The sequence below is a fragment of the Chiloscyllium punctatum genome, chromosome 31 (assembly GCF_047496795.1).
Source record: "Chiloscyllium punctatum isolate Juve2018m chromosome 31, sChiPun1.3, whole genome shotgun sequence".
Lineage (NCBI taxonomy): Eukaryota > Metazoa > Chordata > Chondrichthyes > Orectolobiformes > Hemiscylliidae > Chiloscyllium > Chiloscyllium punctatum.
This window is the reverse complement of record NC_092769.1, coordinates 64,890,452-64,918,191: the sequence shown is the minus strand read 5'-3', so window position 1 is coordinate 64,918,191 and position 27,740 is coordinate 64,890,452. Positions and strand designations below refer to the sequence as shown.

The 27,740-nt window shown below is 58.6% G+C and overlaps 1 protein-coding gene across 1 annotated transcript in view; it reads right to left on the bottom strand.

The window, feature by feature from the left end:
- The window catches only part of LOC140457173 (uncharacterized), a 168,927-nt gene that overhangs the window by 8,204 nt on the left and 132,983 nt on the right, over positions 1–27,740 (bottom strand). Inside the window, exons 2-4 of the mRNA XM_072551235.1 lie at positions 26,940–27,100; positions 18,631–18,812; positions 4,579–4,689 (exon numbers count right to left, since the gene is read on the bottom strand). Of these exons, the coding sequence (XP_072407336.1) occupies positions 4,579–4,689; positions 18,631–18,812; positions 26,940–27,100 (454 nt within the window). The remainder of the gene's footprint in view (positions 1–4,578; positions 4,690–18,630; positions 18,813–26,939; positions 27,101–27,740) is intronic.

Here is a 27,740-nt window from a genome sequence, read left to right as displayed (position 1 = left end):
TTCTACCTGCCCAGAAATGAAGACTGGCATTCCGAAGAACTCGAATCGTGACGTTCCAGTATTCAACCGGCCTAGACACGAATCGTGGAGTCATATATCACGGAAACAGTCGGTCCACCTCGTCCACCGACCAGATATCCTCAACTCATCCAGTCCCATTTGTCCGGCCCATATCCCTCCAAACCCTTCCTATTCATGTCCCCATCCAGATGCCTTTTAGATGTTGCAATTGTACCAGCCTCCGCCACTTCCTCTGGCAACTCATTCCAGACACGTACCACCCTCTGTGTGAAACAGTTGCCCCTTAGGTCTCTTTTATATCTTTCCCCTCTCACCCTAAACCTATGCCCCCTAATTCTGGACTCCCCCATCCCAGGGAAAAGACCTTATCTATTTACCCCATCTATGGCCCTCATGATTTTATAAACCTCTATAAGGTCACCCCTCAGCCTCTGACGCTCCAGGGAAAACAGTCCCAGCCTGTTCAGCCTCTCCTTGTAGAATAGAATAGCCTTCACTGTTACATGCACTCGACTGACTGTAATGTTGCCTCTCAGCACCATCTTAGGCACTGGGTACCTAGGCACAGATATTTTAAATGTTGTTACAGAACAGAAATAGTTAAGAAAAAGACTAGCAGAGTTTTAAAAAGTCTGGAATAAGATTAAAAAGTACCTTTATAGTCGACAGTATGTTCCTGTTAGGGTGAAAGGAAAGGTTGGTAGGTGTTAGGGAATGTCGGATGACTAGAGAAATTGGTGGTTTTGTTAAGAAAAGGAAGGAAGCATATGTCAGGTATAGACAGGAGAGGTCAGGTGAATCCTTAGAAGAGTATAAAGGCAGTAGGAGTATACTTACAAGGGAGATCAATCGGGCACAAAGGGGGCGTGAGATAGCTTTGGCAAACAGAGTTAAGGAGAATCCAAAGAGTTTTTACAAATACATTCAGGATAAAAGGGTAACTAGGGAGAGAATAGGGCCCCTCAAAGATCAGCAAGGCAGCCTTTGTGTGGTGGGGCAGGAGATGGGGCAGATACTAAACGAGTATTTTGCATCAGTATTTACTGTTGAAAAGGACATGAAAGATAAAGAATATGGGGAAATAGCTGGTGACATCTTGAAAAATGTCCATATTACAGAGGAGGAAGTGCTGGATGTCTAAAAAGGCATAAAGTTGGATAAATCCCCAGGACCTGATCAGGTGTACCCGAGAACTCTGTGGGAAGCTAGAGAAATGATTGCTGGGCCTCTTGCTGAGATATTTGTATCATTGATAGTCACAGGTGAGGTGCCGGAAGACTGGAGGTTGGCAAACGTGGTGCCACTGTTTAAGAAAGGTGGTAAAGACAAGCCAGGGAACTATAGACCGGTGAGCCTGGCCTCGGTGGTGGGCAAGTTGTTGGAGGGAATCCTGAGGGACAGGATGTACATGTATTTGAAAAGGCAAGGACTGATTAGGGATAGTCATCATGACTTTGTGCGTGGGAAATTGTGTCTCATGAACTTGATTGAGTTTTTTAAGAAGTAACAAAGAGGATTGATGAGGGCAGAGCAGTGGACGTCATCTAAGGCATTCGACAAGGTTCCCCATAGGAGACTGGTTAGCAAGGTTAGATCTCACAGAATACAGGGAGAACTAGCCATTTGGATACAGAACTGGCTCAAAGATAGAAGACAGAGGGTGGTGGTGGAGGGTTGTTTTTCAGACTGGAGGCTGTGACCAGTGGAGTGCCACAAGGATCGGTGCTGGGCCCTCTACTTTTTGTCATTTACATAAATGATTTGGATGCGAGCATAAGAGATACAGTTAGTAAATTTGCAGATGACACCAAAATTGGAGGTGTAGTGGACAGCGAAGAGGGTTACCTCAGATTACAACAGGATCTGGACCAGATGGGCCAATGGGCTGAGAAGTGGCAGATGGAGTTTAATTCAGATAAACGTGAGGTGCTGCATTTTGGGAAAGCAAATCTTAGCAGGACTTATACACTTAATGGTAAGGTCCTAGGGAGTGTTGTTGAACAAAGAGACCTTGGAGTGCAGGTTCATAGCTCCTTGAAAGTGGAGTCGCAGGTAGATAGGATAGTGAAGAAGGCGTTTGGTATGCATTCCATTATTGGTCAGAGTATTGAGTACAGGAGTTGGGAGGTCATGTTGTCGCTGTACAGGACATTGGTTAGGCCACTGTTGGAATATTGCGTGCAATTCTGGTCTCCTTCCTATCGGAAAGATGTTGTGAAACTTGAAAGGGTTCAGAAAAGATTTACATGGATTGAGCTACAGGGAGAGGCTGAATAGGCTGCTAATGCTCCTGAGTGTCAAAAAGGTGAGGGACGGGGTGCCAAATGTGCGGGCTGCTTTTTCCAGGACACCTTTCAGTCCAACAGAGGGGTCAGAGGTCATGTCTGACAAATTCAAACAATGGGTGGGGTCTAAGCTGGAGGATTAAAGAGTGGACATTGCCTGAGGGTCTGAACAAAGTTCGGGTTAATGGGTGATGCTGTCCATCAGTGGTGGTTCAGGCATCACAACCGCCCCACTCTCTCTCCCCATAGCCCTCTATCAATCCCCAAACTAATCCCACTGCCCCACTCTCTCCCCATAGCCCTGTATCAATCCCCAAACTAATCCCACTGCCCCACTCTCCCCATAGCCCTGTATCGATCCCCAACCTAATCCCACTGCCCCACTCTCTCCCCATAGCCCTGTATCAATCCCCAAACTAATCCCAATGCCCCACTCTCTCTCCCCATAGCCTTGTATCAATCCCCAAACTAATCCCACTGCCCCACTCTCACCCCATTGCCCTGTATCAATCCCCAAACTAATCCCACTGCCCCGCTCTCTCCCATAGCCCTGTATCAATCCCCAAACTAATCCCACTGCCCCGCTCTCTCCCATAGCCCCGTATCAATCCCCAAACTAATCCCACTGCCCCACTCTCACCCCATAGCCCTGTATCAATCCCCAAACTAATCCCACTGCCCCACTCTCCCTATAGCCCTGTATCGATCCCCAACCTAATCCCACTGCCCCACTCTCACCCCATAGCCCTGTATCAATCCCCAAACTAATCCCACTGCCCCACTCTCCCCATAGCCCTGTATCAATCCCCAAACTAATCCCACTGCCCCACTCTCCCCATAGCCCTGTATCAATCCCCAAACTAATCCCACTGTCCCACACTCTCCCCATAGCCCTGTATCAATCCCCAAACCAATCCCACTGTCCCACTCTCTCCCCATAACCCTGTATCAATTCCCAACTAATCCCACTGCCCCACTCTCTCCCCATAGCCCTGTATCAATCCCCAAACTAATCCCACTGTCCCACACTCTCCCCATAGCCCTGTATCAATCCCCAAACTAATCCCACTACCTCACTCTCTCCCCATAGCCCTGTATCAATCCCCAACCTAATCCCACTGCCCCCACTCTCTCCCCATAGCCCTGTATCGATCCCCAAACTAATCCCACTGCCCCACTCTCTCCCCATTGGCCTGTTTCGATCCCCAAACTAATCCCATTACCCCACTCTCTCTCCCCATAGACCTGCATCAATCCCCAAACTAATCCCACTGCCCCACTCTCTCCCCATAGCCCTGTATCAATCCCCAAACTAATCCCACTGCCCCACTCTCTCCCCATAGCCCTGTATCAATCCCCAAACTAATCCCACTGCCCCACTCTCTCCCCATAGCCCTGTATCAATCCCCAAACTAATCCCACTGCCCCACTCTCTCCCCATAGCCCTGTATCAATCCCCAAACTAATCCCACTACCTCACTCTCTCCCCATAGCCCTGTATCGATCCCCAAACTAATCCCACTGCCCCACTCTCTCCCCATTGGCCTGTTTCGATCCCCAAACTAATCCCATTACCCCACTCTCTCTCCCCATAGACCTGCATCAATCCCCAAACTAATCCCACTGCCCCGCTCTCCCCCCATAGCCCTGTATCAGTCCCCAAACTAATCCCACTGCCCCACTCTCCCCCCATAGCCCTGTATCAGTCCCCAAACTAATCCCACTGCCCCACTCTCTCCCCATAGCCCTGTATCAATCCCCAAACTAATCCCACTGCCCCACTCTCTCCCCATTGGCCTGTTTCGATCCCCAAACTAATCCCATTACCCCACTCTCTCTCCCCATAGACCTGCATCAATCCCCAAACTAATCCCACTGCCCCGCTCTCCCCCCATAGCCCTGTATCAGTCCCCAAACTAATCCCACTGCCCCACTCTCCCCCCATAGCCCTGTATCAGTCCCCAAACTAATCCCACTGCCCCGCTCTCCCCCCATAGCCCTGTATCAGTCCCCAAACTAATCCCACTGCCCCACTCTCCCCCCATAGCCCTGTATCAGTCCCCAAACTAATCCCACTGCCCCACTCTCTCCCCATAGCCCTGTATCGATCCCCAAACTAATCCCACTGCCCCAGTCTCTCTTTTCCACCTCAGTGTAAATTTGACTCCTTGTGTTGGTCGCAGCCAGGAGCGGAACAGTGGGTTTGAGCTGGGGCTGATGTTCCCACAGTGTACGTGCTGTTGAATGGTGGATGTTGAGCCTGGCCTGTTACCTGTGAGTGAGATTTGAGCTGCAGTTTGGCAGCAGAGCTTCAGTGATGTTGCTGTTGTCTCGTTGTCTGGTGTTGCCGACACCTCACTCTGGGGCTGCGTGGCGTTCGCAACTGGAAAAGATTCACGTGCCAGAATTAGGCTCCAAAGTCTGATCAAATTTTCTCCGTCTTCAGTGGAAAAGAATATCCTCTTCCCTCTCGGCATTTCCGGAGGGTTACAGCACTCACAGCAGAACAGGGTGAGGCTACAGCCTGTTCCCTGGCCAACATCAGGTTTATTGCAGTGCTCCAATGAATCATAGAATCCCGACAGTGTGGAAACAGGCCATGAACAGGCACCTAACCTGCACATCCCTGGGCACTATGGGACAATTTAGCACGGCCAATCCACCCTAACCTGCACATCCCTGGGCACTATGGGGCAATTTAGCACGGCCAATCCACCCTAACCTGCACGTCCCTGGGCACTATGGGACAATTTAGCACGGCCAATCCACCCTAACCTGCACGTCCCTGGGCACTATGGGGCAATTTAGCACGGCCAATCCACCCTAACCTGCACGTCCCTGGGCACTATGGGACAAGTTAGCACGGCCAATCCACCCTAACCTGCACGTCCCTGGGCACTATGGGACAATTTAGCACGGCCAATCCACCCTAACCTGCACGTCCCTGGGCACTATGGGACAATTTAGCACGGCCAATCCACCCTAACCTGCACGTCCCTGGGCACTATGGGACAATTTAGCACGGCCAATCCACCCTAACCTGCACGTCCCTGGGTACTATGGGACAATTTAGCACGGCCAGTCCACCCTAACCTGCACGTCCCTGGGCACTATGGGACAATTTAGCACGGCCAGTCCACCCTAACCTGCACATCCCTGGGTACTATGGGACAATTTAGCACGGCCAGTCCACCCTAACCTGCACATCCCTGGGCACTATGGGACAATTTAGCACGGCCAATCCACCCTAACCTGCACATCCCTGGACACTATGGGACAATTTAGCACGGCCAATCCACCCTAACCTGCACATCCCTGGACACTATGGGACAATTTAGCACGGCCAATCCACCCTAACCTGCACATCCCTGGACACGATGGGACAATTTAGCACGGCCAATCCACCCTAACCTGCACATCCCTAGACACTATGGGACAATTTAGCATGGCCAATCCACCCTAACCTGCACATCCCTGGACACTATGGGACAATTTAGCATGGCCAATCCACCCTAACCTGCACATCCCTGGGTACTATGGGACAATTTAGCACGGCCAATCCACCCTAACCTGCACATCCCTGGACACGATGGGACAATTTAGCACGGCCAATCCACCCTAACCTGCACATCCCTGGACACTATGGGACAATTTAGCATGGCCAATCCACCCTAACCTGCACATCCCTGGACACTATGGGACAATTTAGCATGGCCAATCCACCCTAACCTGCACATCCCTGGACACTATGGGACAATTTAGCATGGCCAATCCACCCTAACCTGCACATCCCTGGACACTATGGGGACAATTTAGCACGGCCAATCCACCCTAACCTGCACATCCCTGGGTACTATGGGACAATTTAGCACGGCCAATCCACCCTAACCTGACACCCTCCTTCGACTGACTGAACTGGTCCTCACTCTGAACAACTTCTCTTTCCAATCCTCCCACTTCCTCCAAACCAAAGGAGTAGCCATGAGCACCCCCATGGGCCCCAGCTATGCCTGCCTCTTCGTAGGATATGTGGAACAGTCCATCTTCAGCAGCTACACTGGCACCACCTCCCACCTTCTCCTCCGCTACATCGATGACTGTATCGGCGCTGCCTTGTGCTCCCACGAGGAGGTTGAACAGTTCATCCACTTTACCAACACCTTCCACCCCGACCTCAACTTCACCTGAACCGTCTCAGACTCCTCCCTCCCCTTCCTAGACCTCTCCATTTCTATCTCGGGCGACCGAATCAACACGGACATTTACTATAAACCGACCGACTCCCACAGCTACCTAGACTACACCTCCTCCCACCCTGCCCCCTGTACAAACGCCATCCCATATTCCCAATTCCTTCGTCTCCGCCGCATCTGCTCCCAGGAGGACCAGTTCCAATACGTACAACCCAGATGGCCTCCTTCTTCAAAGACCGCAATTTCCCCCCAGACGTGGTCAACGATGCCCTCCACCGCATCTCCTCCACTTCCCGCTCCTCCGCCCTTGAGCCCTGCCCCTCCAATCGCCACCAGGACAGAACCCCACTGGTCCTCACCTACCACCCCACCAACCTCCATATACAGCGTATCATCCGCCGTCATTCCCGCCACCTCCAAACGGACCCCACCACCAGGGACATATTTCCCTCCCCTCCCCCATCAGCGTTCCGAAAAGTCGACTCCCTCCGTGACTCCCTCGTCAGGTCCACACCCCCCACCAACCCAACCTCCACTCCCGGGACCTTCCCCTGCAACCGCAGGAAATGCAAAACTTGCGCCCACACCTCCCCCCTTACCTCCCTCCAAGGCCCCAAGGGATACTTCCATATCCACCACAAATTCACCTGCACCTCCAACACATCATTTACTGCATCCACTGCACCCAATGTGGCCTCCTCTATATTGGGGAGACAGGCCGCCTACTTGCGGAACGTTTCAGAGAACACCTCTGGGACACCCGGACCAACCAACCCAACCACCCCGTGGCTCAACAGTTCAACTCCCCCTCCCACTCCACCAAGGACATGCAGATCCTTAGACTCTCCCATCGCCAGACCATAGCAACATGACGGCTGGAGGAAGAGCGCCTCATCTTCCACCTAGGAACCCTCCAACCACAAGGGATGAACTCAGATTTCTCCAGTTTCCTCATTTCCCCTCCCCCCACCTTGTCTCAGTCCCAACTCTCGAACTCAGCACCACCTTCCTAACCTGCAATCTTCTTCCTGACCTCTCCGCCCCCACCCCACTCCGGCCTATCACCCTCACCTTGACCTCCCTCCACCTATCGCATTCCCTACGCCCCTCCCCCAAGTCCCTCCTCTCTGCCTTTTATCTTAGTCTGCTTGGCACACCCTCCTCATTCCTGAAGAAGGGCTGATGCTCGAAATGTCGATTCTCCTGTTCCTCGGATGCTGCCTGACCTGCTGCGCTTTTCCAGCAACACGATCCCACAGTGTAACTCCAGGGCCGTACACAGCACGATCCCACAGTGTAACACCAGGGCCTTACACAGCATGATCCCACAGTGTAACTCCAGGGCCGTACACAGCACGATCCCACAGTGTAACTCCAGGGCCGTACACAGCACGATCCCACATTGTAACACCAGGGCCTTACACAGCACGATCCCACAGTGTAACACCAGGGCCTTACACAGCACGATCCCACAGTGTAACACCAGGGCCTTACACAGCACGATCCCACAGTGTAACTCCAGGGCCGTACACAGCACGATTCCACAGTGTAACTCCAGGGCCTTACACAGCACGATCCCACAGTGTAACACCAGGGCCTTACACAGCACGATCCCACAGTGTAACGCCAGGACCTTACACAGCACGATCCCACAGTGTAACTCCAGGGCCGTACACAACACGATCCCACAGTGTAACTCCAGGGCCTTACACAGCACGATCCCACAGTGTAACACCAGGGCCTTACACAGCACGATCCCACAGTGTAACACCAGGGCCTTACACAGCACGATCCCACAGTGTAACACCAGGGCCTTGCACAGCATCATCCCACAGTGTAACACCAGGAACTTACACAGCACGATCCCACAGTGTAACACCAGGACCTTACGCAGCACGATCCCACAGTGCAACCCCAGCCAGCCACTCATCTCAACATCTCGGAGCCCCACAGAGAAGACACTCTGCTCGAGGACTAACATAATTCCCACTGAAAGGGTAGGATTGAAGGTGGGTCTTTCGAGGAGTCGGGAGCAACAGAGTGAGGGAAAGGGACAAGAGAGAAAATGTGAGAGAGTGAGTGTGAGACAGAGGGACAGTGTGATAGGGTTTGTGAGAACGTTGGGCAGATCGCCAGAGGGAGAGACAGAGAGGTTGAAAGGGAGAAGGTAGGAAAGATAGATGGTGCGAGGAAGGGACAGAGAGAGAGGGGGACAGAGGGAGAGAGGGACATGGGGAGAGGGAGAAGGGGATAAAAACAGAGGTGCAGAGGAAGGCACATAGAGATAGAGAGAGAAAGGGACAGTGAGAGAGGTCCTGAGGGAGACAGGGAGAAGGGGAGAAAGATAGAGATAGGGAGGAAGGCACAGGCAGAGAGAGAGAAAGGGACAGAGAGAGGGGGACTGAGAGAGAGAGGAATGAGGGAGAGATGGAGAAGAGGAGAAAGATAGAGGGAGGAAGAGACACAGAGTGAGGGAGAAGGGGACTGAGGGAGATTGAGAGAAACAGATAGACAAAGGGAAGGGGTTGGGGGTGGGAGAGGGATGGAGAGAAGCAGGTAGACTGAGGGAAGGAATTCCACTGGGTAGGAGCCTGGCACCTGATGGCTAAAGCACTAATGCTGGAGCAATGGGTATCAGGAACGTTTGTACGGAGTTAGACCAGCAGGAACTGAGCGTGTGGGATGAGGGCAGAAATCCTTCCCATGGGACCATATTCCAAATCACTCCACCCTCATTACAACACCATCACCCTCACACCCCCCCCCCCATTACCACACTGCCACCCTCACAACCCCCTCATTACAACACCGTCACCACAACTCCCTCATTACAGCACCGTCACCCTCACATCCACTCATTACAACACTGTCACCCTCCCGAACCCCTCATTACAACACCATCACCCTCACAACTCCCTCATTACAGCACCATCACCCTCACCCCCCCTCATTACAACACCGTCACCCTCACAGCCCCCTCATTACAACACTGTCACCGTCCCGAACCCCTCATTACAACACCGTCTCCCTCATTCCAACACTGTCACCCTCACAAGTCCTCATTACACCGTTACCCTTACTCCCCCCATTACAACACTGTCACCCTCACTTCCTCCTTCATTACAACATCGTCACCCTCACTTCCCCCCTCAGTACAACACCGTTATCCTTACTCCCCCCATTACAACACCATCACCCTCATTTCCTCCCTCATTACAACACTGTCACCCTCACTTCCTCCCTCATTACAACACCATCACCCTCACACCCCCTCATTACAACACCGTCACCCTCACCGCCCCCTCATTACAACACCATCACCCTCACACCCCCTCATTACAACACCGTCACCCTCACCGCCCCCTCATTACAACACCGTCACCCTCACAACCCCCTCATTACAACACCATCACCCTCACAACTCTCTCATTACAACACTGTCACCCTCACAACACCCTCACTACAACACGTTCACCCTCACCACACACTCATTACAACACGTTCACCCTCACCACACACTCATTACAACACCGTCACCCTCACCACACCCTCATTACAACACCGTCACCCTCACTCCTCCCTCATTACAACACCGTCACCCTCACAACCCCTCATTACAGCAATGTCAGCCTTATTCCCCCCCTCATTCCAACCCACTCACCCTCACTCCCACCAACTCATCCTTACCCCAACACACTCACCCTCACCCACACCCACTCCCCTCACTCCAATGTGCTCAGCCTTCCTCCACCTCACTCCAACATGCTCCCCCTCACGCCAGTGCATTCTGCCTCACTGCAATGGACTCCACTTCAAAGACCCCCCACCCTTTACTCCAACGCCAGCTGACTGTCTTCAATGCACCTTCCCAATCCACTGCAATTTAATGTGTATCGGGGAGGGGGAAGCGTGGTATATTGGGGAAGGTCTCAGGGGAATAGGGAGGGATCTATTAGGGAGTATGGGGGGACTATGAGGGGTAAGGGGTGATATGGTGATGTGAGTGGGGGAGGGGTGTATATAGGGAGGGAGTGAGGGGGTGGGAGGGGTATGGGGGAGCAGGTTGATTGCAGATGGAGTGAGGGGGAAGGGGATATATGGGGGTATGTGATGGCAAGGGGGTGTTTGGGGTACGTTGGGGGACAGTGAGGGGGGTTTCATGGGGAAGGTGTGAGGGAAGGGGGAGGTGTGCATCTGGGGAGGGAATAAGGGGGAGGGGGTGTGTGCAGGAAGGTGTGAGGGGGACAGAGGTATATGGGGAAGACGTGAGGTGAAGGAGGATATATAGGGAAAGGTGTGAGGGTGAGGGGAAATACAGGGGTGCATGAGGGGAAGGTGTTTATAGGGGGAAGGGTGTGAGAAGGAGGAGGGCTAATTGGAGTGTTTGTGGATATAAGGGGGGGTGTGGGGGCATGTGAGGGAGGGTGAGGGGGTATATGGGGGCATGTGAGGGAGGGTGAAGGGGCATATCGGGGTGTGTAAGAGGGAGGGTGAAGGAGTATATGGGGGTGTGTGAGGGAGGGTGAGGGTGTATATGGGGGTGTGAGAGGGAGGGTGAGGGGATATATGGGGTGTGTGGGGGAGGGTGAGGGTGTATATGGGGCGTGTAGGGGAGGGTGAGGGGGTATATGGGGTGTGTGAGGGAGGGTGAGGGAGTACATGGGGGTGTGTGAGGGACGGTGAGGGAGGGTGAGGGGGTATATGGGGGTGTGTGAGGGAGGGTGAGGGGGTATATGGGGGTGTGTGAGGGAGGGTGAGGGGATATATGGGGGTGTGTGAGGGAGGGTGAGGGGGTATATGGGGGTGTGTGAGGGAGTGTGAGGGGATATATGGGGGTGTGTGAGGGAGTGTGAGGGGGTATATGGGGGTGTGTGAGGGAGTGTGAGGGGATATATGGGGGTGTGTGAGGGAGTGTGAGGGGATATATGGGGGTGTGTGAGGGAGTGTGAGGGGGTATATGGGGGTGTGTGAGGGAGTGTGAGGGGGTATATGGGGGTGTGAGAGGGAGGGTGAGGGGGTATATGGCCGTATGTGAGGGAAGGTGAGGGGATATATGGGGGTGTGTGAGGGAAGGTGAGGGTGTATATGGGGGTGTGTGAGAGGGAGGGTGAGGGGGTATATGGGGGTGTGTGAGGGAGGGTGAGGGGGTATATGGGGGTGTGTGAGGGAGGGTGAGGGGGTATATGGGGGTGTGTGAGGGAGGGTGAGGGGGTATATGGGGGTGTGTGAGGGAAGGTGAGGGGGTATATGGGGGTGTGAGAGGGAGGGTGAGGGGATATATGGGGGTGTGTGAGGGAGTGTGAGGGGGTATATGGGGGTGTGTGAGGGAGGGTGAGGGGATATATGGGGGTGTGTGAGGGAGTGTGAGGGGGTATATGGGGGTGTGAGAGGGAGGGTGAGGGGTATATGGGGGTGTGTGAGGGAGTGTGAGGGGGTATATGGGGGTGTGTGAGGGAGGGTGAGGGGGCATATGGGGGTGTGTGAGGGGGTATATAGGGGTGTGTGAGGGAGGGTGAGGGGATATATGGGGGTGTGTGAGGGAGGGTGAGGGGATATATGGGGGTGTGTGAGGGAGGGTGAGGGGATATATGGGGGTGTGTGAGGGAGTGTGAGGGGGTATATGGGGGTGTGTGAGGGAGGGTGAGGGGGTATATGGGGGTGTGTGAGGGAGGGTGAGGGGATATATGGGGGTGTGAGAGAGGGTGTGAGGGGTTATATGGCCGTATGTGAGGGAAGGTGAGGGGGTATATGGGGGTGTGAGAGGGAGGGTGAGGGGGTATATGGGGGTGTGTGAGGGAAGGTGAGGGGGTATATGGGGGTGTGTGAGGGAGGGTGAGGGGGTATATGGGGGTGTGTGAGGGAGTGTGAGGGGGTATATGGGGATGTGAGAGGGAGGGTGAGGGGGTATATGGGGGTGTGTGAGGGAGGGTGAGGGGGTATATGGGGGTGTGTGAGGGAGGGTGAGGGGGTATATGGGGGTGTGTGAGGGAGGGTGAGGGGGTATATGGGGGTGTGTGAGGGAGTGTGAGGGGGTATATGGGGATGTGAGAGGGAGGGTGAGGGGGTATATGGGGGTGTGTGAGGGAGTGTGAGGGGGTATATGGGGGTGTGTGAGGGAGGGTGAGGGGGTATATGGGGGTGTGTGAGGGAGTGTGAGGGGGTATGTGGGGGTGTGTGTGAGGGAGGGTGAGGGGGTATATGGGGGTGTGTGTGAGGGAGGGTGAGGGTGTGTATGGGGGTGTGTGAGGGAGGGCGAGGGGGTATATGGGGGTGTGTGAGGGAGGGTGAGGGGGTATATGGCCGTATGTGAGGGAAGGTGAGGGGATATATGGGGGTGTGTGAGGGAGGGTGAGGGGGTATATGGGGGTGTGAGAGGGAGGGTGAGGGGGTATATGGGGGTGTGTGAGGGAGTGTGAGGGGATATATGGGGGTGTGTGAGGGAGGGTGAGGGTGTATATGGGGGTGTGTGAGGGAGGGTGAGGGGGTATATGGGGGTGTGTGAGGGAGGGTGAGGGGGAATATGGGGGTGTGTGAGGGAGGGTGAGGGTGTATATGGGGGTGTGTGAGGGAGGGTGAGGGGGTATATGGGGGTGTGTGAGGGAGGGTGAGGGGGTATATGGGGGTGTGAGAGGGAGTGTGAGGGGGTATATGGGGGTGTGTGTGAGGGAGGGTGAGGGGGTATGTGGGGGTGTGTGTGAGGGAGGGTGAGGGGGTTATGGGGGTGTGTGTGAGGGAGGGTGAGGGGGTTATGGGGGTGTGTGTGAGGGAGGGTGAGGGGGTATATGGGGGGTGTGTGTGAGGGAGGGTGAGGGGGTATATGGGGGTGTGTGAGGGAGTGTGAGGGGGTATATGGGGGTGTGTGTGAGGGAGGGTGAGGGGGTATGTGGGGGTGTGTGTGAGGGAGGGTGAGGGGGTATATGGGGGTGTGTGAGGAGGGTGAGGGGGTATATGGGGGTGTGAGAGAGGGAGGGTGAGGGGGTATATGGGGGTGTGTGAGGAGGGTGAGGGGGTATATGGGGGTGTGAGAGAGGGAGGGTGAGGGGGTATATGGGGGTGTGAGAGGGAGGGTGAGGGGGTATATGGGGGTGTGTGAGGGAGGGTGAGGGGGTATATGGGGGTGTGAGAGGGAGGGTGAGGGGGTATATGGGGGTTTACGAGGGAAGGTGACGGGGTAAGTGGGGGGTGTGTGAGGGAGGATGAGGGGTTTTTTGGTTTTGTGGGAGGGTGGGTGAGGGGGTATATGGGGGTGTGGGAGTGGCAGGGGGTATATGCAGGTGACAGAGAGGGAGGGTGAGGGGTTTATGGGGGTGTGAGAGGGAGGGTGAGGGGTTTATGGGGGTGTGTGAGGGAGGATGAGGGGGTATATGGGGGTGTGTGAGGGAGGGTGAGGGGGTATGTGGGGGTGTGTGAGGGAGGGTGAGGGGGTATATGGGGGTGTGTGAGGGAGGGTGAGGGGGTATATGGGGGTGTCTGAGGGAGGGTGAGGGGATATACGGGGTTGTGTAAGAGGCAGGGGGTATATGTGGGTGTGAGAGAGGGAGGGTGAGGAGTTTTATGAGGGTGTGTTGCGGAGGGTGAGGGAGTATGTGGGGGTGTGTGAGGGAGGGTGAGGGGGTATATGGGGGTGTGTGAGGGAGGGTGAGGGGGTATATGGGGGTGTGTGAGGGAAGGTGAGGGGGTATATGGGGGTGTGTGAGGGAGTGTGAGGGGGTATATGGGGGTGTGTGAGGGAGGGTGAGGGGGTGTATGGGGGTGTGTGAGGGAGGGTGAGGGGGTATATGGGGGTGTGTGAGGGAGGGTGAGGGGGTATATGGGGGTGTGTGATGGAAGGGTGAGGGGATATATGGGGGTGTGTGAGGGAGGGTGAGGGGGTATATGGGGGTGTGTGAGGGAGGGTGAGGGTGTATATGGGGGTGTGAGAGGGAGGGTGAGGGGGTATATGGGGGTGTGTGAGGGAGGGTGAGGGGGTATATGGGGGTGTGTGAGGGAGGGTGAGGGGGTATATGGGGGTGTGAGAGGAGGGTGAGGGGGTATATGGGGGTGTGTGAGGGAGGGTGAGGGGGTATATGGGGGTGTGTGACAGGGAGGGTGATGGGGTATATGGCCTTGTGTGAGGGAGGGCGAGGGGGTATATGGGGGTGTGTGAGGGAGGGTGAGGGGATATATGGGGGTGTGTGAGGGAGGGTGAGGGGGTATATGGGGGTGTGTGAGGGAGGGTGAGGGGGTATATGGGGGTGTCTGAGGGAGGGTGAGGGTGTATATGGGGGTGTGTGAGGGAGGGTGAGGGGGTATATGGGGGTGTGTGAGGGAGGGTGAGGGGGTATATGGGGGTGTGTGAGGGAGGGTGAGGGGGTATATGGGGGTGTGTGAGGGAGGGTGAGGGGGTATATGGGGGTGTGTGAGGGAGGGTGAGGGGGTATATGGGGGTGTGAGAGGGAGGGTGAGGGTGTATATGGGGGTGTGAGAGGGAGTGTGAGGGGGTATATGGGGGTGTGTGAGAGGGAGGGTGAGGGGGTATATGGGGGTGTGTGAGGGAGGGTGAGGGGGTATATGGGGGTGTGTGAGGGAGGGTGAGGGGGTATATGGGGGTGTGTGAGGGAGGGTGAGGGGGTATATGGGGGTGTGTGAGGGAGGGTGAGGGGGTATATGGGGGTGTGAGAGGGAGGGTGAGGGGGTATATGGGGGTGTGTGAGGGAGGGTGAGGGGATATATGGGGGTGTGTGAGGGAGTGTGAGGGGGTATATGGGGGTGTGTGAGGGAGGGTGAGGGGATATATGGGGGTGTGTGAGGGAGTATGAAGGGGTATATGGGGGTGTGTGAGGGAGGGTGAGGGGGTACATGGGGGTGTGAGAGAGGGAGGGTGAGGGGGTATATGGGGGTGTGAGAGGGAGGGTGAGGGGGTATATGGGGGTGTGTGAGGGAGGGTGAGGGTGTATATGGGGGTGTGAGAGGGAGGGTGAGGGGGTATATGGGGGTGTGTGGGGGAGGGTGAGGGGATATATGGGGGTATGTGAGGGAGGGTGAGGGGGTATATGGGAGTGTGTGAGGGAGGGTGAGGGGGTATATGGGGGTGTGTGAGGGAGGGTGAGGGGGTATATGGGGGTGTGTGAGGGAGGGTGAGGGGGTATATGGGGGTGTGAGAGGAGGGTGAGGGGGTGTGACAGGGAGGGTGAGGGGGTATATGGCCATGTGTGTGGGAGGGCGAGGGGGTATATGGGGGTGAGTGAGGGAGGGTGAGGGGGTATATGGCCGTGTGTGAGGGAGGGTGAGGTGGTATATGGGGGAGTGTGAGGGAGGGTGAGGGGGTGTATGGGGGTATGTGAGGGAGGGTGAGGGGGTATATGGGGGTGTGTGAGGGAGTGTGAGGGGGTATATGGGGATGTGTGAGGGAGGGTGAGGGGGTATATGGGGGTGTGTGAGGGAGGGTGAGGGGGTATATGGGAGTGTGTGAGGGAGGGTGAGGGGGTATATGGGGGTGTGTGAGGGAGGGTGAGGGGGTATATGGGGGTGTGTGAGGGAGGGTGAGGGGGTATATGGGAGTGTGTGAGGGAGGGTGAGGGGGTATATGGGGGTGTGTGAGGGAGGGTGAGGGGGTATATGGGGGTGTGTGAGGGAGGGTGAGGGGGTATATGGGGGTGTGTGAGGGAGGGTGAGGGGGTATATGGGGGTGTGAGAGGGAGGGTGAGGGGGTATATGGGGGTGTGAGAGGGAGGGTGAGGGTGTATATGGGGGTGTGTGAGGGAGGGTGAGGGGGTATATGGGGGGTGTGTGTGAGGGAGGGTGAGGGGATATATGGGGGTGTGTGAGGGAGGGTGAGGGGGTATATGGGGGTGTGTGAGGGAGGGTGAGGGGGTATATGGGGGTGTGAGAGGGAGGGTGAGGGTGTATATGGGGGTGTGTGAGGGAGGGTGAGGGTGTATATGGGGGTGTGTGAGGGAGGGTGAGGGGGTATATGGGGGTGTGTGAGGGAGGGTGAGGGTGTATATGGGAGTGTGTGAGGAGGGTGAGGGGGTATATGGGGGTGTGTGAGGGAGGGTGAGGGGGTATATGGGAGTGTGTGAGGAGGGTGAGGGGGTATATGGGGGTGTGTGAGGGAGGGTGAGGGGGTATATGGGGGTGTGTGAGGGAGGGTGAGGGGGTATATGGGGGTGTGAGAGGGAGGGTGAGGGTGTATATGGGGGTGTGTGAGGGAGGGTGAGGGGGTATATGGGGGTGTGTGAGGGAGGGTGAGGGGGTATATGGGGGTGTGTGAGGGAGGGTGAGGGGGTATGTCGGGGTGTGTGAGGGAGGGTGAGGGGGTATATGGGGGTGTGTGAGGGAGGGTGAGGGGGTATGTGGGGGTGTGTGAGGGAAGGTGAGGGGGTATATGGGGGTGTGTGAGGGAGTGTGAGGGGGTATATGGGGGTGTGTGAGGGAGGGTGAGGGGGTATATGGGGGTGTGTGAGGGAGGGTGAGGGGGTATATGGGGGGTGTGTGAGGAGGGTGAGGGGGTGTATGGGGGTGTGTGAGGAGGGTGAGGGGGTATATGGGGGTGTGTGAGGGAAGGTGAGGGGGTATATGGGGGGTGTGTGTGAGGGAGGGTGAGGGGGTATATGGGGGGTGTGTGTGAGGGAAGGTGAGGGGGTATATGGGGGTGTGTGAGGGAGTGTGAGGGGGTATATGGGGGTGTGTGAGGGAGGGTGAGGGGGTATATGGGGGTGTGTGAGGGAGGGTGAGGGGGTATATGGGGGGTGTGTGAGGAGGGTGAGGGGGTGTATGGATGTATGTGAGAGGGAGGGTGAGGGGGTATATGGGGGTGTGTGAGGAGGGTGAGGGGGTATATGGGGGTGTGTGAGGGAAGGTGAGGGGGTATATGGGGGGTGTGTGTGAGGGAGGGTGAGGGGGTATATGGGGGGTGTGTGTGAGGGAGGGTGAGGGGGTATATGGGGGTTGTGTGAGGAGGGTGAGGGGGTATATGGGGGTGTGTGAGGGAGGGTGAGGGGGTATGTGGGGGTGTGTGAGGGAGGGTGAGGGGGTATATGGGGGTGTGTGAGGGAGGGTGAGGGGGTAAATGGGGGTGTGTGAGGGAGTGTGAGGGGGTATATGGGGGTGTGTGAGGGAGGGTGAGGGGGTATGTGGGGGTGTGTGAGGGACGGTGAGGGGGTATATGGGGGTGTGTGAGGGACGGTGAGGGGGTATATGGGGGTGTCTGAGGGAGGGTGAGGGGATATACGGGGTTGTGTAAGAGGCAGGGGGTATATGTGGGTGTGAGAGAGGGAGGGTGAGGAGTTTTATGAGGGTGTGTTGCGGAGGGTGAGGGGGTATATGGGGGTGTGTGAGGGAAGGTGAGGGGGTATATGGGGGTGTGTGAGGGAGGGTGAGGGGGTATATGGGGGTGTGTGAGGGAAGGTGAGGGGGTATATGGGGGTGTGTGAGAGGGAGGGTGAGGGGGTATATGGGGGTGTGTGTGAGGGAGGGTGAGGGGGTATATGGGGGGTGTGTGTGAGGGAGGGTGAGGGGGTATATAGACAGAGGCTAGGACTCCTATAAGGAATGACACACTTCCTGACTTCCCAACGTCTGCCGTGTACAAGTCAGGAGAGTGAGGGAATACTCCACACTTGCCCCTGGATGGGGGCAGCTCCAACACCACAGAAGAAGCATGACACCATTCGGGACAAAGTAGCCCGCTGTTTGATTGGCACCACACCCAGTATCTCTCCCCCCTGCCCCCACCCCCCGACGCACTGTACCAGCAGTGTGTACCATCTCCAAGCAGCCTGGCAGAAATTCACCCAATATTCTTTGACTGCACTTTCCCCAACCAAGACCACTTCCATCTAGAAGTACAAGGGCAGCAGATACATGGGGAACACCGCTACCTGCAGGTTCCCTTCCGAACCACACCCCATCCCGACTTGGGAATATATCGGCCGTTCCTTCACGGTCACTGGGTCAGAATCCTGGAACGCCCTCCCCCAGGGCATTGTGGGTCTATCCACAGCCCATGGATTGCAGTGGTTCAAGATGGCAGCTCACCCCCACCTTCTCAAGGGGTAACTAAGGGACGGGTGATAAATGCTGGGCCCAGGCAGTGATGTAAAGTTGGGTTGGGGGGACGTGGGTGGTAGATCAGTAAGGCTCCGTCCTACCTGGCTGCTCTTGCTGTGCTGTGGACTGTTGGAGGTTCAGAGATGTGGCCTGGAGTCTCGCTCTCCAGATTGTACGCAGCTGCCTGACTGTGTCCACCTGAGTCCGGGGAATGTGCTGGAGGTTTAACGCACGGAGCAGGAAGCTCTTCACCTCCCGCACGGCTCTCTCATCAGCACTGCTGCTGGACACACAGACACACACGGACACAGACACACAGACACACATACAGACATACACACACACACACACAGACACACACACACACACAGACAGACAGACACACACACAGACACACACATAGACACACACACACAGACACACAGACAGACACACACACACACAGACACAGACACACAGACAAACACACAGACACACAAACACACACAGACACACACAGACACAGAGACAAACACACACACAGACACACACACACAGACACACACACAGACACAGACACACACAGAGACAAACACACACACACACAGACAAACACACACAACAACAGACACGCAGACAGACACACATAGACAGACACACACACACAGACAGACACACAGACACACACAGACAGGCGCACACACAGACAGACACACACAGACAGACACACACAGACACAAACACACACAGACAGACACAGAGACACACACACACAGACAGTTACACAGACACACATAGACAGACACACACAGACAGACACACAGACACAGACACAGACACAGACAGACACATATAGACAGACACACACAAACACACACACACACACAGACACACACAGACAGATAGACACACACGCAGACAGACACAGACACACACACACACAAACACACACACATACACACAGAAACAGACAGGAACACACACAGACACAGAGAGAGAGAGTCAGATAGTGAAACCCACGAAGGAAACCAGCTTGGATGATCGATCCCCTGTAGACGATGGGTTAGGGTGAGGATGCCCTGAGGTGGAATCGATGATGCACAGGTCTGGGGAGAGACCACAGTGAGAGCAGCAGCAGAATGGGAGAGGGGGATCAGGGTGTGACACTGGGGAAGGGAGGGGTGGGTGGGGCAAGGTGGTGGGAGAGGGAGTGAGCTGGGAGCATGTGGGGGATGGGGGGAGCTGCGATAGTGGGGATGAGAGACTGGGAGCAAGTTGGGGTGTAAGTGAGGGAGGCGTGGGGAATAGGGAAAGAGTGGGCGGATCGGGGTGTAGATGTGGGGAAGGATGGGGATGGGGATGGGGATGGAGTAAGGGGTGGGAGGGAGTGGGGAATAGGGGAAGGGGTGAGGTGAGGGACAGGAAAGCTGTGTCGATGGGAAATCCAGACGGATTGTGGGGTGAACTCTGCAGCAGAGCAGAAAGCACCAGAAGTACACAGTCATTTTGGGGCAGTGGGGCAGTGGGGCGGTGTAGTGAATGGATGAGGAAGGGAGTATGAGGTGGTCAGAGTGAAGGTGTGAGAGGGTGAGGGGTGAGGGTGAGGGTGAGGATGAGGGTGAGGGTGAGGGTGAGGATGAGGGGTGAGGGGTGAGGGTGAGGGTGAGGGTGTGAGAGGGTGAGGGTGTGAGAGGGTGAGGGTGTGAGAGGGTGAGGGTGAAGGGTGAGGGTGAGGGTGAGGGGTGAGGGTGAGGGTGAGGGTGAGGGTGAGGGGTGAGGGTGAGGGTGAGGGTGAGGGGTGAGGGGTGAGGGTGAGGGTGAGGGTGTGAGAGGGTGAGGGTGTGAGAGGGTGAGGGTGAAGGGTGAGGGTGAGGGTGAGGGGTGAGGGTGAGGGTGAGGGTGAGGGTGAGGGGTGAGGGTGAGGGTGAGGGTGTGAGAGGGTGAGGGTGTGAGAGGGTGAGGGTGTGAGAGGGTGAGGGTGAAGGGTGAGGGTGAGGGTGAGGGGTGAGGGTGAGGGTGAGGGTGTGAGAGGGTGAGGGTGTGAGAGGGTGAGGGTGTGAGAGGGTGAGGGTGAAGGGTGAGGGTGAGGGTGAGGGGTGAGGGTGAGGGTGTGAGAGGGTGAGGGTGTGAGAGGGTGAGGGTGAAGGGTGAGGGTGAGGGTGAGGGGTGAGGGTGAGGGGTGAGGGTGAGGGTGTGAGAGGGTGAGGGTGAGGGTGAGGGTGTGAGAGGGTGAGGGTGAGGGTGAGGGTGAGGGTGAAGGGTGAGGGTGAGGGTGTGAGAGGGTGAGGGTGTGAGAGGGTGAGGGTGAAGGGTGAGGGTGAGGGTGAGGGGTGAGGGTGAGGGGTGAGGGTGAGGGTGTGAGAGGGTGAGGGTGAGGGTGAGGGTGTGAGAGGGTGAGGGTGAGGGTGAGGGTGAGGGTGAAGGGTGAGGGTGAGGGTGTGAGAGGGTGAGGGTGAGGGTGAGGGTGAGGGGTGAGGGTGTGAGAGGGTGAGGGTGAGGGTGAGGGTGAGGGTGAGGGGTGAGGGTGTGAGAGGGTGAGGGTGAGGGTGTGAGAGGGTGAGGGTGAGGGGTGAGGGTGAGGGTGAGGGGTGAGGGTGTGAGAGGGTGAGGGTGAGGGTGAGGGTGAGGGTGAGGGTGAGGGGTGAGGGTGAGGGGTGAGGGTGAGGGTGAGGGGTGAGGGTGTGAGAGGGTGTGAGAGGGTGTGAGAGGGTGAGGGTGTGAGAGGGTGAGGGTGAGAGAGGGTGAGGGTGAGAGAGGGTGAGGGTGAGGGTGAGGGGTGAGGGTGAGGGAGCGAGGGTGAGGGTGAGGGGTGAGGGTGAGGGTGAGGGTGTCAGAGAGTGAGAGTGTCAGAGAGTGAGGGTGTGAGAGGGTGAGGATGGGTCCGAGGGGGAGGGTGAAGGTGAGGGTGTGAGAGGGTGAGTGTGAGAGGGTGTGAGGGTGAGGATGTGAGAGTGAGGGAGGGTCTGCGGGTGAGGGAGTGTCTTTGGGTGAGGGAGGGGCCCAGGCTGAGGGAAGGTCCGAGGGTGAGTGTGTGTCTGAGGGTGAGGGGGTGTCCGAGGGTGAGGGTGGATCTGAGGGTGAGGGAGGGGCCTAGGGTGAGGAAGGGTCTGTGGGTGAGGGTGGGTCCAAGGATGAGAGAGTGTCTGCAGGTGGCGGAGGGTCCGAGGGTGAGGGAGGGTCCGAGCATGAGGGAGGGTCCGACGGTGAGGGAGGGTGCGAGGGTGAGGGTGGGTTCGAGCATGAGGGTGGGTCTGAGATTGAGGGACGGTCTGAGGGTGAGGGACTGTCTGAGGGTGAGGGAGGGTCTGCGGGTGAGGGAGGGTCCGAGGGTGAGGGTGGGTCCGAGGGTGAGGGTGGGTCCGAGGGTGAGGGTGGGTCCGAGGGTGAGGGTGGGTTCGAGCATGAGGGAGGGTCCGAGGGTGAGGGTGGGTCTGTGGGCAAGGGAGGGGCCCAGGCTGAGGGAAGGTCCGAGGGAGAGTGTGTGTCCGATGGTGAGGGTGGGTACGAAGGTGAGGGAGGGTCCGAGGGTGAGGGTGGGTCCGAGGGTGAGGGAGGGTCCGAGGGTGAGGGAGGGTCCGAGGGTGAGGGTGGGTCCGAGGGTGAGGGAGGGTCCGAGGGTGAGGGAGGGTGCGAGGGTGAGGGTGGGTCCGAGGGTGAGGGTGGGTCCGAGATTGAGGGACGGTCCGAGGGTGAGGGACAGTCCGAGGGTGAGGGAGGGTCCGAGGGTGAGGGAGGGTGCGAGGGTGAGGGTGGGTCCGAGGGTGAGGGTGGGTCCAAGATTGAGGGACGGTCCGAGGGTGAGGGACAGTCCGAGGGTGAGGGTGGGTCCGAGGGTGAGGGTGGGTCCGAGGGTGAGGGAGGGTCCGAGGGTGAGGGTGGGTCCGAGGGTGAGGGTGGGTCCGAGGGTGAGGGAGTGTCCGAGGGTGAGGGAGGTTCTGCGGGTGAGGGAGTGTCTGCAGGTGAGGGTGGGTCCGAGTGTTAGGGAGGGTTTGCGGGTGAGGGTGTGTCCGAGGGTGAGGGTGTGAGAGGGTGAGGGTGTGAGAGGGTGAGGGAGGGTCCGAGGGTGAGGGTGTGTCCGAGGGTGAGGGTGTGAGAGGGTGAGGGAGGGTCCGAGGGTGAGGGAGGGAATGCGGGCGAGGGTGGGTCCGAGGGTGAGGGTGTGAGAGGGTGAGGGTGTGAGAGGGTGAGGGTGTGAGAGGGTGAGGGTGTGAGAGGGTGAGGGAGGGTCCGAGGGTGAGGGAGGGAATGCGGGCGAGGGTGGGTCCGAGGGTGAGGGTGTGAGAGGGTGAGGGTGTGAGAGGGTGAGGGTGTGAGAGGGTGAGGGAGGGTCTGAGGGTGAGGGTGGGTCCGAGGGTGAGGGTGGGTCCGAGGGTGAGGGTGTGAGAGGGTGAGGGAGGGTCCGAGGGTGAGGGAGGGAATGCGGGCGAGGGTGGGTCCGAGGGTGAGGGTGTGAGAGGGTGAGGATGTGAGAAGGTGAGGATGTGAGAGGGTGAGGGAGGGTCCGAGGGTGAGGGTGGGTCCGAGGGTGAGGGAGGGTCCGAGGGTGAAGGTGGGTCTGAGGGTGAGGGAGGGTCCGAGGGTGAAGGTGGGTCCGAGGGTGAGGGAGGGTCCGAGGGTGAAGGAGGGTCCGAGGGTGAGGGAGGGTCCGAGGGTGAGGGAGGGACCAAGGGGTGAGGGAGGGTCCGAGGGTGAGGGAGGGTCCGAGGGTGAGGGAGGGTCCGAGGGTGAGGGAGGGACCAAGGGGTGAGGGAGGGTCCGACGGTGAGGGAGGGTCCGAGGGTGAAGGAGGGTCCGAGGGTGAGGGTGGGTCCGAGGGTGAGGGAGGGTCCGAGGGTGAGGGAGGATCTGCGGGCGAGGGTGGGTCCGAGGGTGAGGGTAGGTCCAAAGGTGAGGGTGCAAGAGCGTGAGGGTGTGAGAGGGTGAGGGTGAGGGTGAGGGTGTGAGAGGGTGAGGGTGTGAGAGGGTGAGGGTGTGAGAGGGAGAGGGTGTGAGAGGGTGAGGGTGTGAGAGGGTGAGGGTGTGAGAGGGTGAGGGTGTGAGAGAGTGAGGGTGTGAGAGGAGCCCAGGCTGAGGGAGGGTCCGAGGGTAAGTGTGTGTCCGAGGGTGAGGGAGGTTCCGAGGGTGAAGGAGGGTCTGAGGGTGAGGGAGGGTCCGACGGTGAGGGAGGGTCCGAGGGTGAGGGAGGTTCCGAGGGTGAAGGAGGGTCTGTGGGTGAGGGAGAGTCTGTGGGTGAGGGTGGGTCCGAAGGTGCGGGTGTGTACGAGGGTGAGGGAGGGTCCGAGGGTGAGGGAGGGTCCGAGGGTGAAGGTGGGTCCGAGGGTGAGGGAGGGTCCGAGGGTGAAGGTGGGTCTGAGGGTGAGGGAGGGTCCGAGGGTGAAGGTGGGTCCGAGGGTGAGGGAGGGTCCGAGGGTGAAGGAGGGTCCGAGGGTGAGGGAGGGTCCGAGGGTGAGGGAGGGACCAAGGGGTGAGGGAGGGTCCGAGGGTGAGGGAGGGTCCGAGGGTGAAGGTGGGTCCGAGGGTGAGGGAGGGTCCGAGGGTGAAGGTGGGTCTGAGGGTGAGGGAGGGTCCGAGGGTGAAGGTGGGTCCGAGGGTGAGGGAGGGTCCGAGGGTGAAGGAGGGTCCGAGGGTGAGGGAGGGTCCGAGGGTGAGGGAGGGACCAAGGGGTGAGGGAGGGTCCGAGGGTGAGGGAGGGTCCGAGGGTGAGGGAGGGACCAAGGGGTGAGGGAGGGTCCGACGGTGAGGGAGGGTCCGAGGGTGAAGGAGGGTCCGAGGGTGAGGGTGGGTCCGAGGGTGAGGGAGGGTCCGAGGGTGAGGGTGGGTCCGAGGATGAGGGAGCGTCTCCTGGTGAGGGAGGGTCCGAGGGTGAAGGAGGGTCCGAGGGTGAAGGAGGGTCCGAGGGTGAGGGTGGGTCCGAGGGTGAGGGAGGGTCCGAGGGTGAAGGAGGGTCCGAGGGTGAAGGAGGGTCTGCGGGCAAGGGAGGGTCCGAGGGTGAGGTTGGGTCCGAGGGTGAGGTTGTGTCCGAGGGTGAGGGAGGGACCAAGGGGTGAGGGAGGATCTGCGGGTGAATGAGGGTCCGAGGGTGAGGGAGGGTCTGAGATTGAGGGACGGTCCGAGGGTGAGGGACCGTCCGAGGGTGAGGGAGGGTCTGCGGGTGAATGAGGGTCCGAGGGTGAGGGAGTGTCCGAGGGTGAGGGTGGGTCCGAGGGTGAATGAGGGTCCGAGGGTGAGGGAGGGTCCGAGGGTGAGGGTGGGTCCAAGGGTGAGCATGTGTCCGAGGGTGAGGGAGGTTCTGCGGGTGAGGGAGTGTCTGCAGGTGAGGGTGGGTCCGAGTGTGAGGGAGTGTCTGCGGGTGAGGGAGGGACCAAGGGGTGAGGGTGGGTCCGAGATTGAGGCAGGGTCCGAGGGTGAGGGTGGGTCTGTGGGCGAAGGTGTGAGAGGGTGAGGGTGAGGGTGAGGGGTGAGGGTGAGGGTGAGGGTGAGGGTGTGAGAGGGTGAGGGTGTGAGAGGGAGAGGGTGAGGGTGAGGGTGAGGGTGAGGGTGTGAGAGGGTGAGGGTGTGAGAGGGTGAGGGTGTGAGAGGGAGAGGGTGAGGGTGAGGGTGAGGGTGAGGGTGTGAGAGGGTGAGGGTGTGAGAGGGAGAGGGTGTGAGAGGGAGAGGGTGTGAGAGGGTGAGGGTGAGGGTGAGGGTGAGGGTGTGAGGGTGAGGGAGTGTCTGCGGGTGAGAGAGGAGCCCAGGCTGAGGGATGGTCCGAGGGTAAGTGTGTGTCCGAGGGTGAAGGAGGTTCCGAGGGTGAGGGAGGGTCTGAGGGTGAGGGAGGGTCCGACGGTGAGGGAGGGTCCGAGGGTGAGGGAGGGTCCGAGGGTGAGGGTGGGTCCGAGGGTGAGGGTGGGTCCTAGGGTGAAGGTGGGTCCGAGGGTGAGGGAGGGTCTGAGGGTGAGGGTGGGTCCGAAGGTGAGGGTGGGTCCGAGGGTGAGGGTGGGTCCGAGGGTGAGGGAGGGTCCGAGGGTGAGGGTGGGTCCGAGGGTGAGGCAGGGTCTGCGGGTGAGTTTGGGTCCGAGGGTGAGGTTGTGTCTGAGGGTGAGGGAGGGTCCGAGGGTGAGGTTGTGTCCAAGGGTGAGGGAGGGACCAAGGGGTGAGGGAGGGTCTGTGGGTGAGGGAGCGTCTGCTGGTGAGGGTGTGTCCGAGGGTGAGGGAGGGTCTGAGGGTGAGGGACGGTCCGAGGGTGAGGGAAGGTCCGAGTGTGAGGGAGGGTCTGAGGGTGAGGGAGGGTCCGAGGGTGAGGGAGGGTCCGAGTGTGAGGGAGGGTCTGAGGGTGAGGGTGGGTCCGAGGGTGAGGGAGGGTCCGAGGGTGAGGGAGGGTCTGCGAGTGAGGGTGGGTCCAAGGGTGAGGGACGGTCCGAGGGTGAGGGAGGGTCCGAGGGTGAGGGAGGGACCAAGGGGTGAGGGAGGGTCCGAGGGTGAGGGAGGGTCCGAGGGTGAAGGAGGGTCCGAGGGTGAGGGAGGGTCCGAGGGTGAGGGTGGGTCCGAGGGTGAGGGACGGTCTGAGGGTGAGGGAGGGACCGAGGGTGAGGGAGGGTCCGAGGGTGAGGGACGGTCTGAGGGTGAGGGAGGGTCCGAGGGTGAGGGAGGGTCCGAGGGTGAGGGAAGGTCCGAGTGTGAGGGAGGGTCCGAGGGTGAGGGAGGGTCCGAGTGTGAGGGAGGGTCCGAGGGTGAGGGAGGGTCCGAGTGTGAGGGAGGGTCCGAGGGTGAGGGACGGTCTGAGGGTGAGGGAGGGTCCGAGGGTGAGGGAGGGTCCGAGTGTGAGGGAGGGTCTGAGGGTGAGGGAGGGTCCGAGGGTGAGGGTGGGTCCGAGGGTGAGGGACGGTCCGAGGGTGAGGGAGGGTCCGAGGGTGAGGGAGGGTCTGAGGGTGAGGGAGGGTCCGAGGGTGAGGGAGGGTCTGCGAGTGAGGGTGGGTCCGAAGGTGAGGGAGGGTCCGAGGGTGAGGGAGGGTCCGAGGGTGAGGGAGGGTCCGAGGGTGAGGGTGGGTCCGAGGGTGAGGGTGGGTCTGCGAGTGAGGGTGGGTCCGAAGGTGAGGGACGGTCCGAGGGTGAGGGACCGTCCGAGGGTGAATGAGGGTCCGAGGGTGAGGGAGGGTCCGAGGGTGAGGGTGGGTCTGAGTGTGAACCAGGGTCTGCGGGAGGCTGTGTAGGTGACAGTGTGTTTGGGTGGGGGGTGGGGGGGGTGGGGGGGGTGGGGGGGGTGCTGAGTTGCCGGTGAGAGGGGGACCCCTCACTGTAACCTGTGCCTCCCAATGCAGGCAGTGCCCGTCCGAGTCCAGAGTCTGGTGACCACCTCCTGGCCGGAACACCGAGGGGGCGATTCCTGCGGGAGACTCCAGTCGGCTCCTGATCCGATTCCCACTGGGTGAGCTCCGGAATTGGGAGTACGCACCGGGTGTGGCCGGGGCTCTGAGGAATTGGCGAGCGGGTGCCCGCTGTGCCACTGAAGATGGTGTTCCGCACGGGAGCAGGTGACGGGGGAGAGACCAGCTTCGTCTGGCAGTGGAGGGATGACGGGTTACGTCCTGTATTAGGGGGTGAGCCGTCGGTACCCTGTCAGGTAAACAGCAGGGAGCTTAGTAATCCCTGGGTGAGGGAGAGCGGGAAAGGTGAATCCCAGGGTAGTCTGGGAAACGGGGGACATGGGGTGGGGGGGAGGTGGGCACTCAACGGGAACTGGAGCCCCTAAAATATGGGAGAAAGGAAAAAAATCTGAAAGACAGCAGAGGGGGCAGGGAAAGGTTGAAACACTGGGTGAGGGTGAGGTGGTGGGGAAGGGGAAGGTGTGACCCTGTGTGGGTGTTGGTGGGGATAGCAACCTGGTCGTGGATGAGTGTGTGATTGAGGGTGGGAGAGTGAGCATGAGGGTGAGGGTAAAAGAGGGGGTGAGGGAAGGGGGGAGAATATTTGGGGCAATGGGGGAGGGCGTCGGAGACAGTAGTGACCGTGGCGGAGAGTGTGAGTGAGGGATTGGGTGAGTTTGGGGGGGGGAGGTGAGGGGCAACATGTGGGCAGGCAATTGGGTGAAGGTGGGCATGAGGGTCAGGGAGGGGGTGAGAGATTGGGTGATTCGCAGCATGGGAGATGGTTGAGGGTGAGGGAGGAGGTAAGAGACTGGGCGTGGGTGAGAGAGTGGGTGTGGTTGGGGGAACGAAGGGTGGGTGTCGGTGAGAGATTGGAGGTTGGTCCAGGA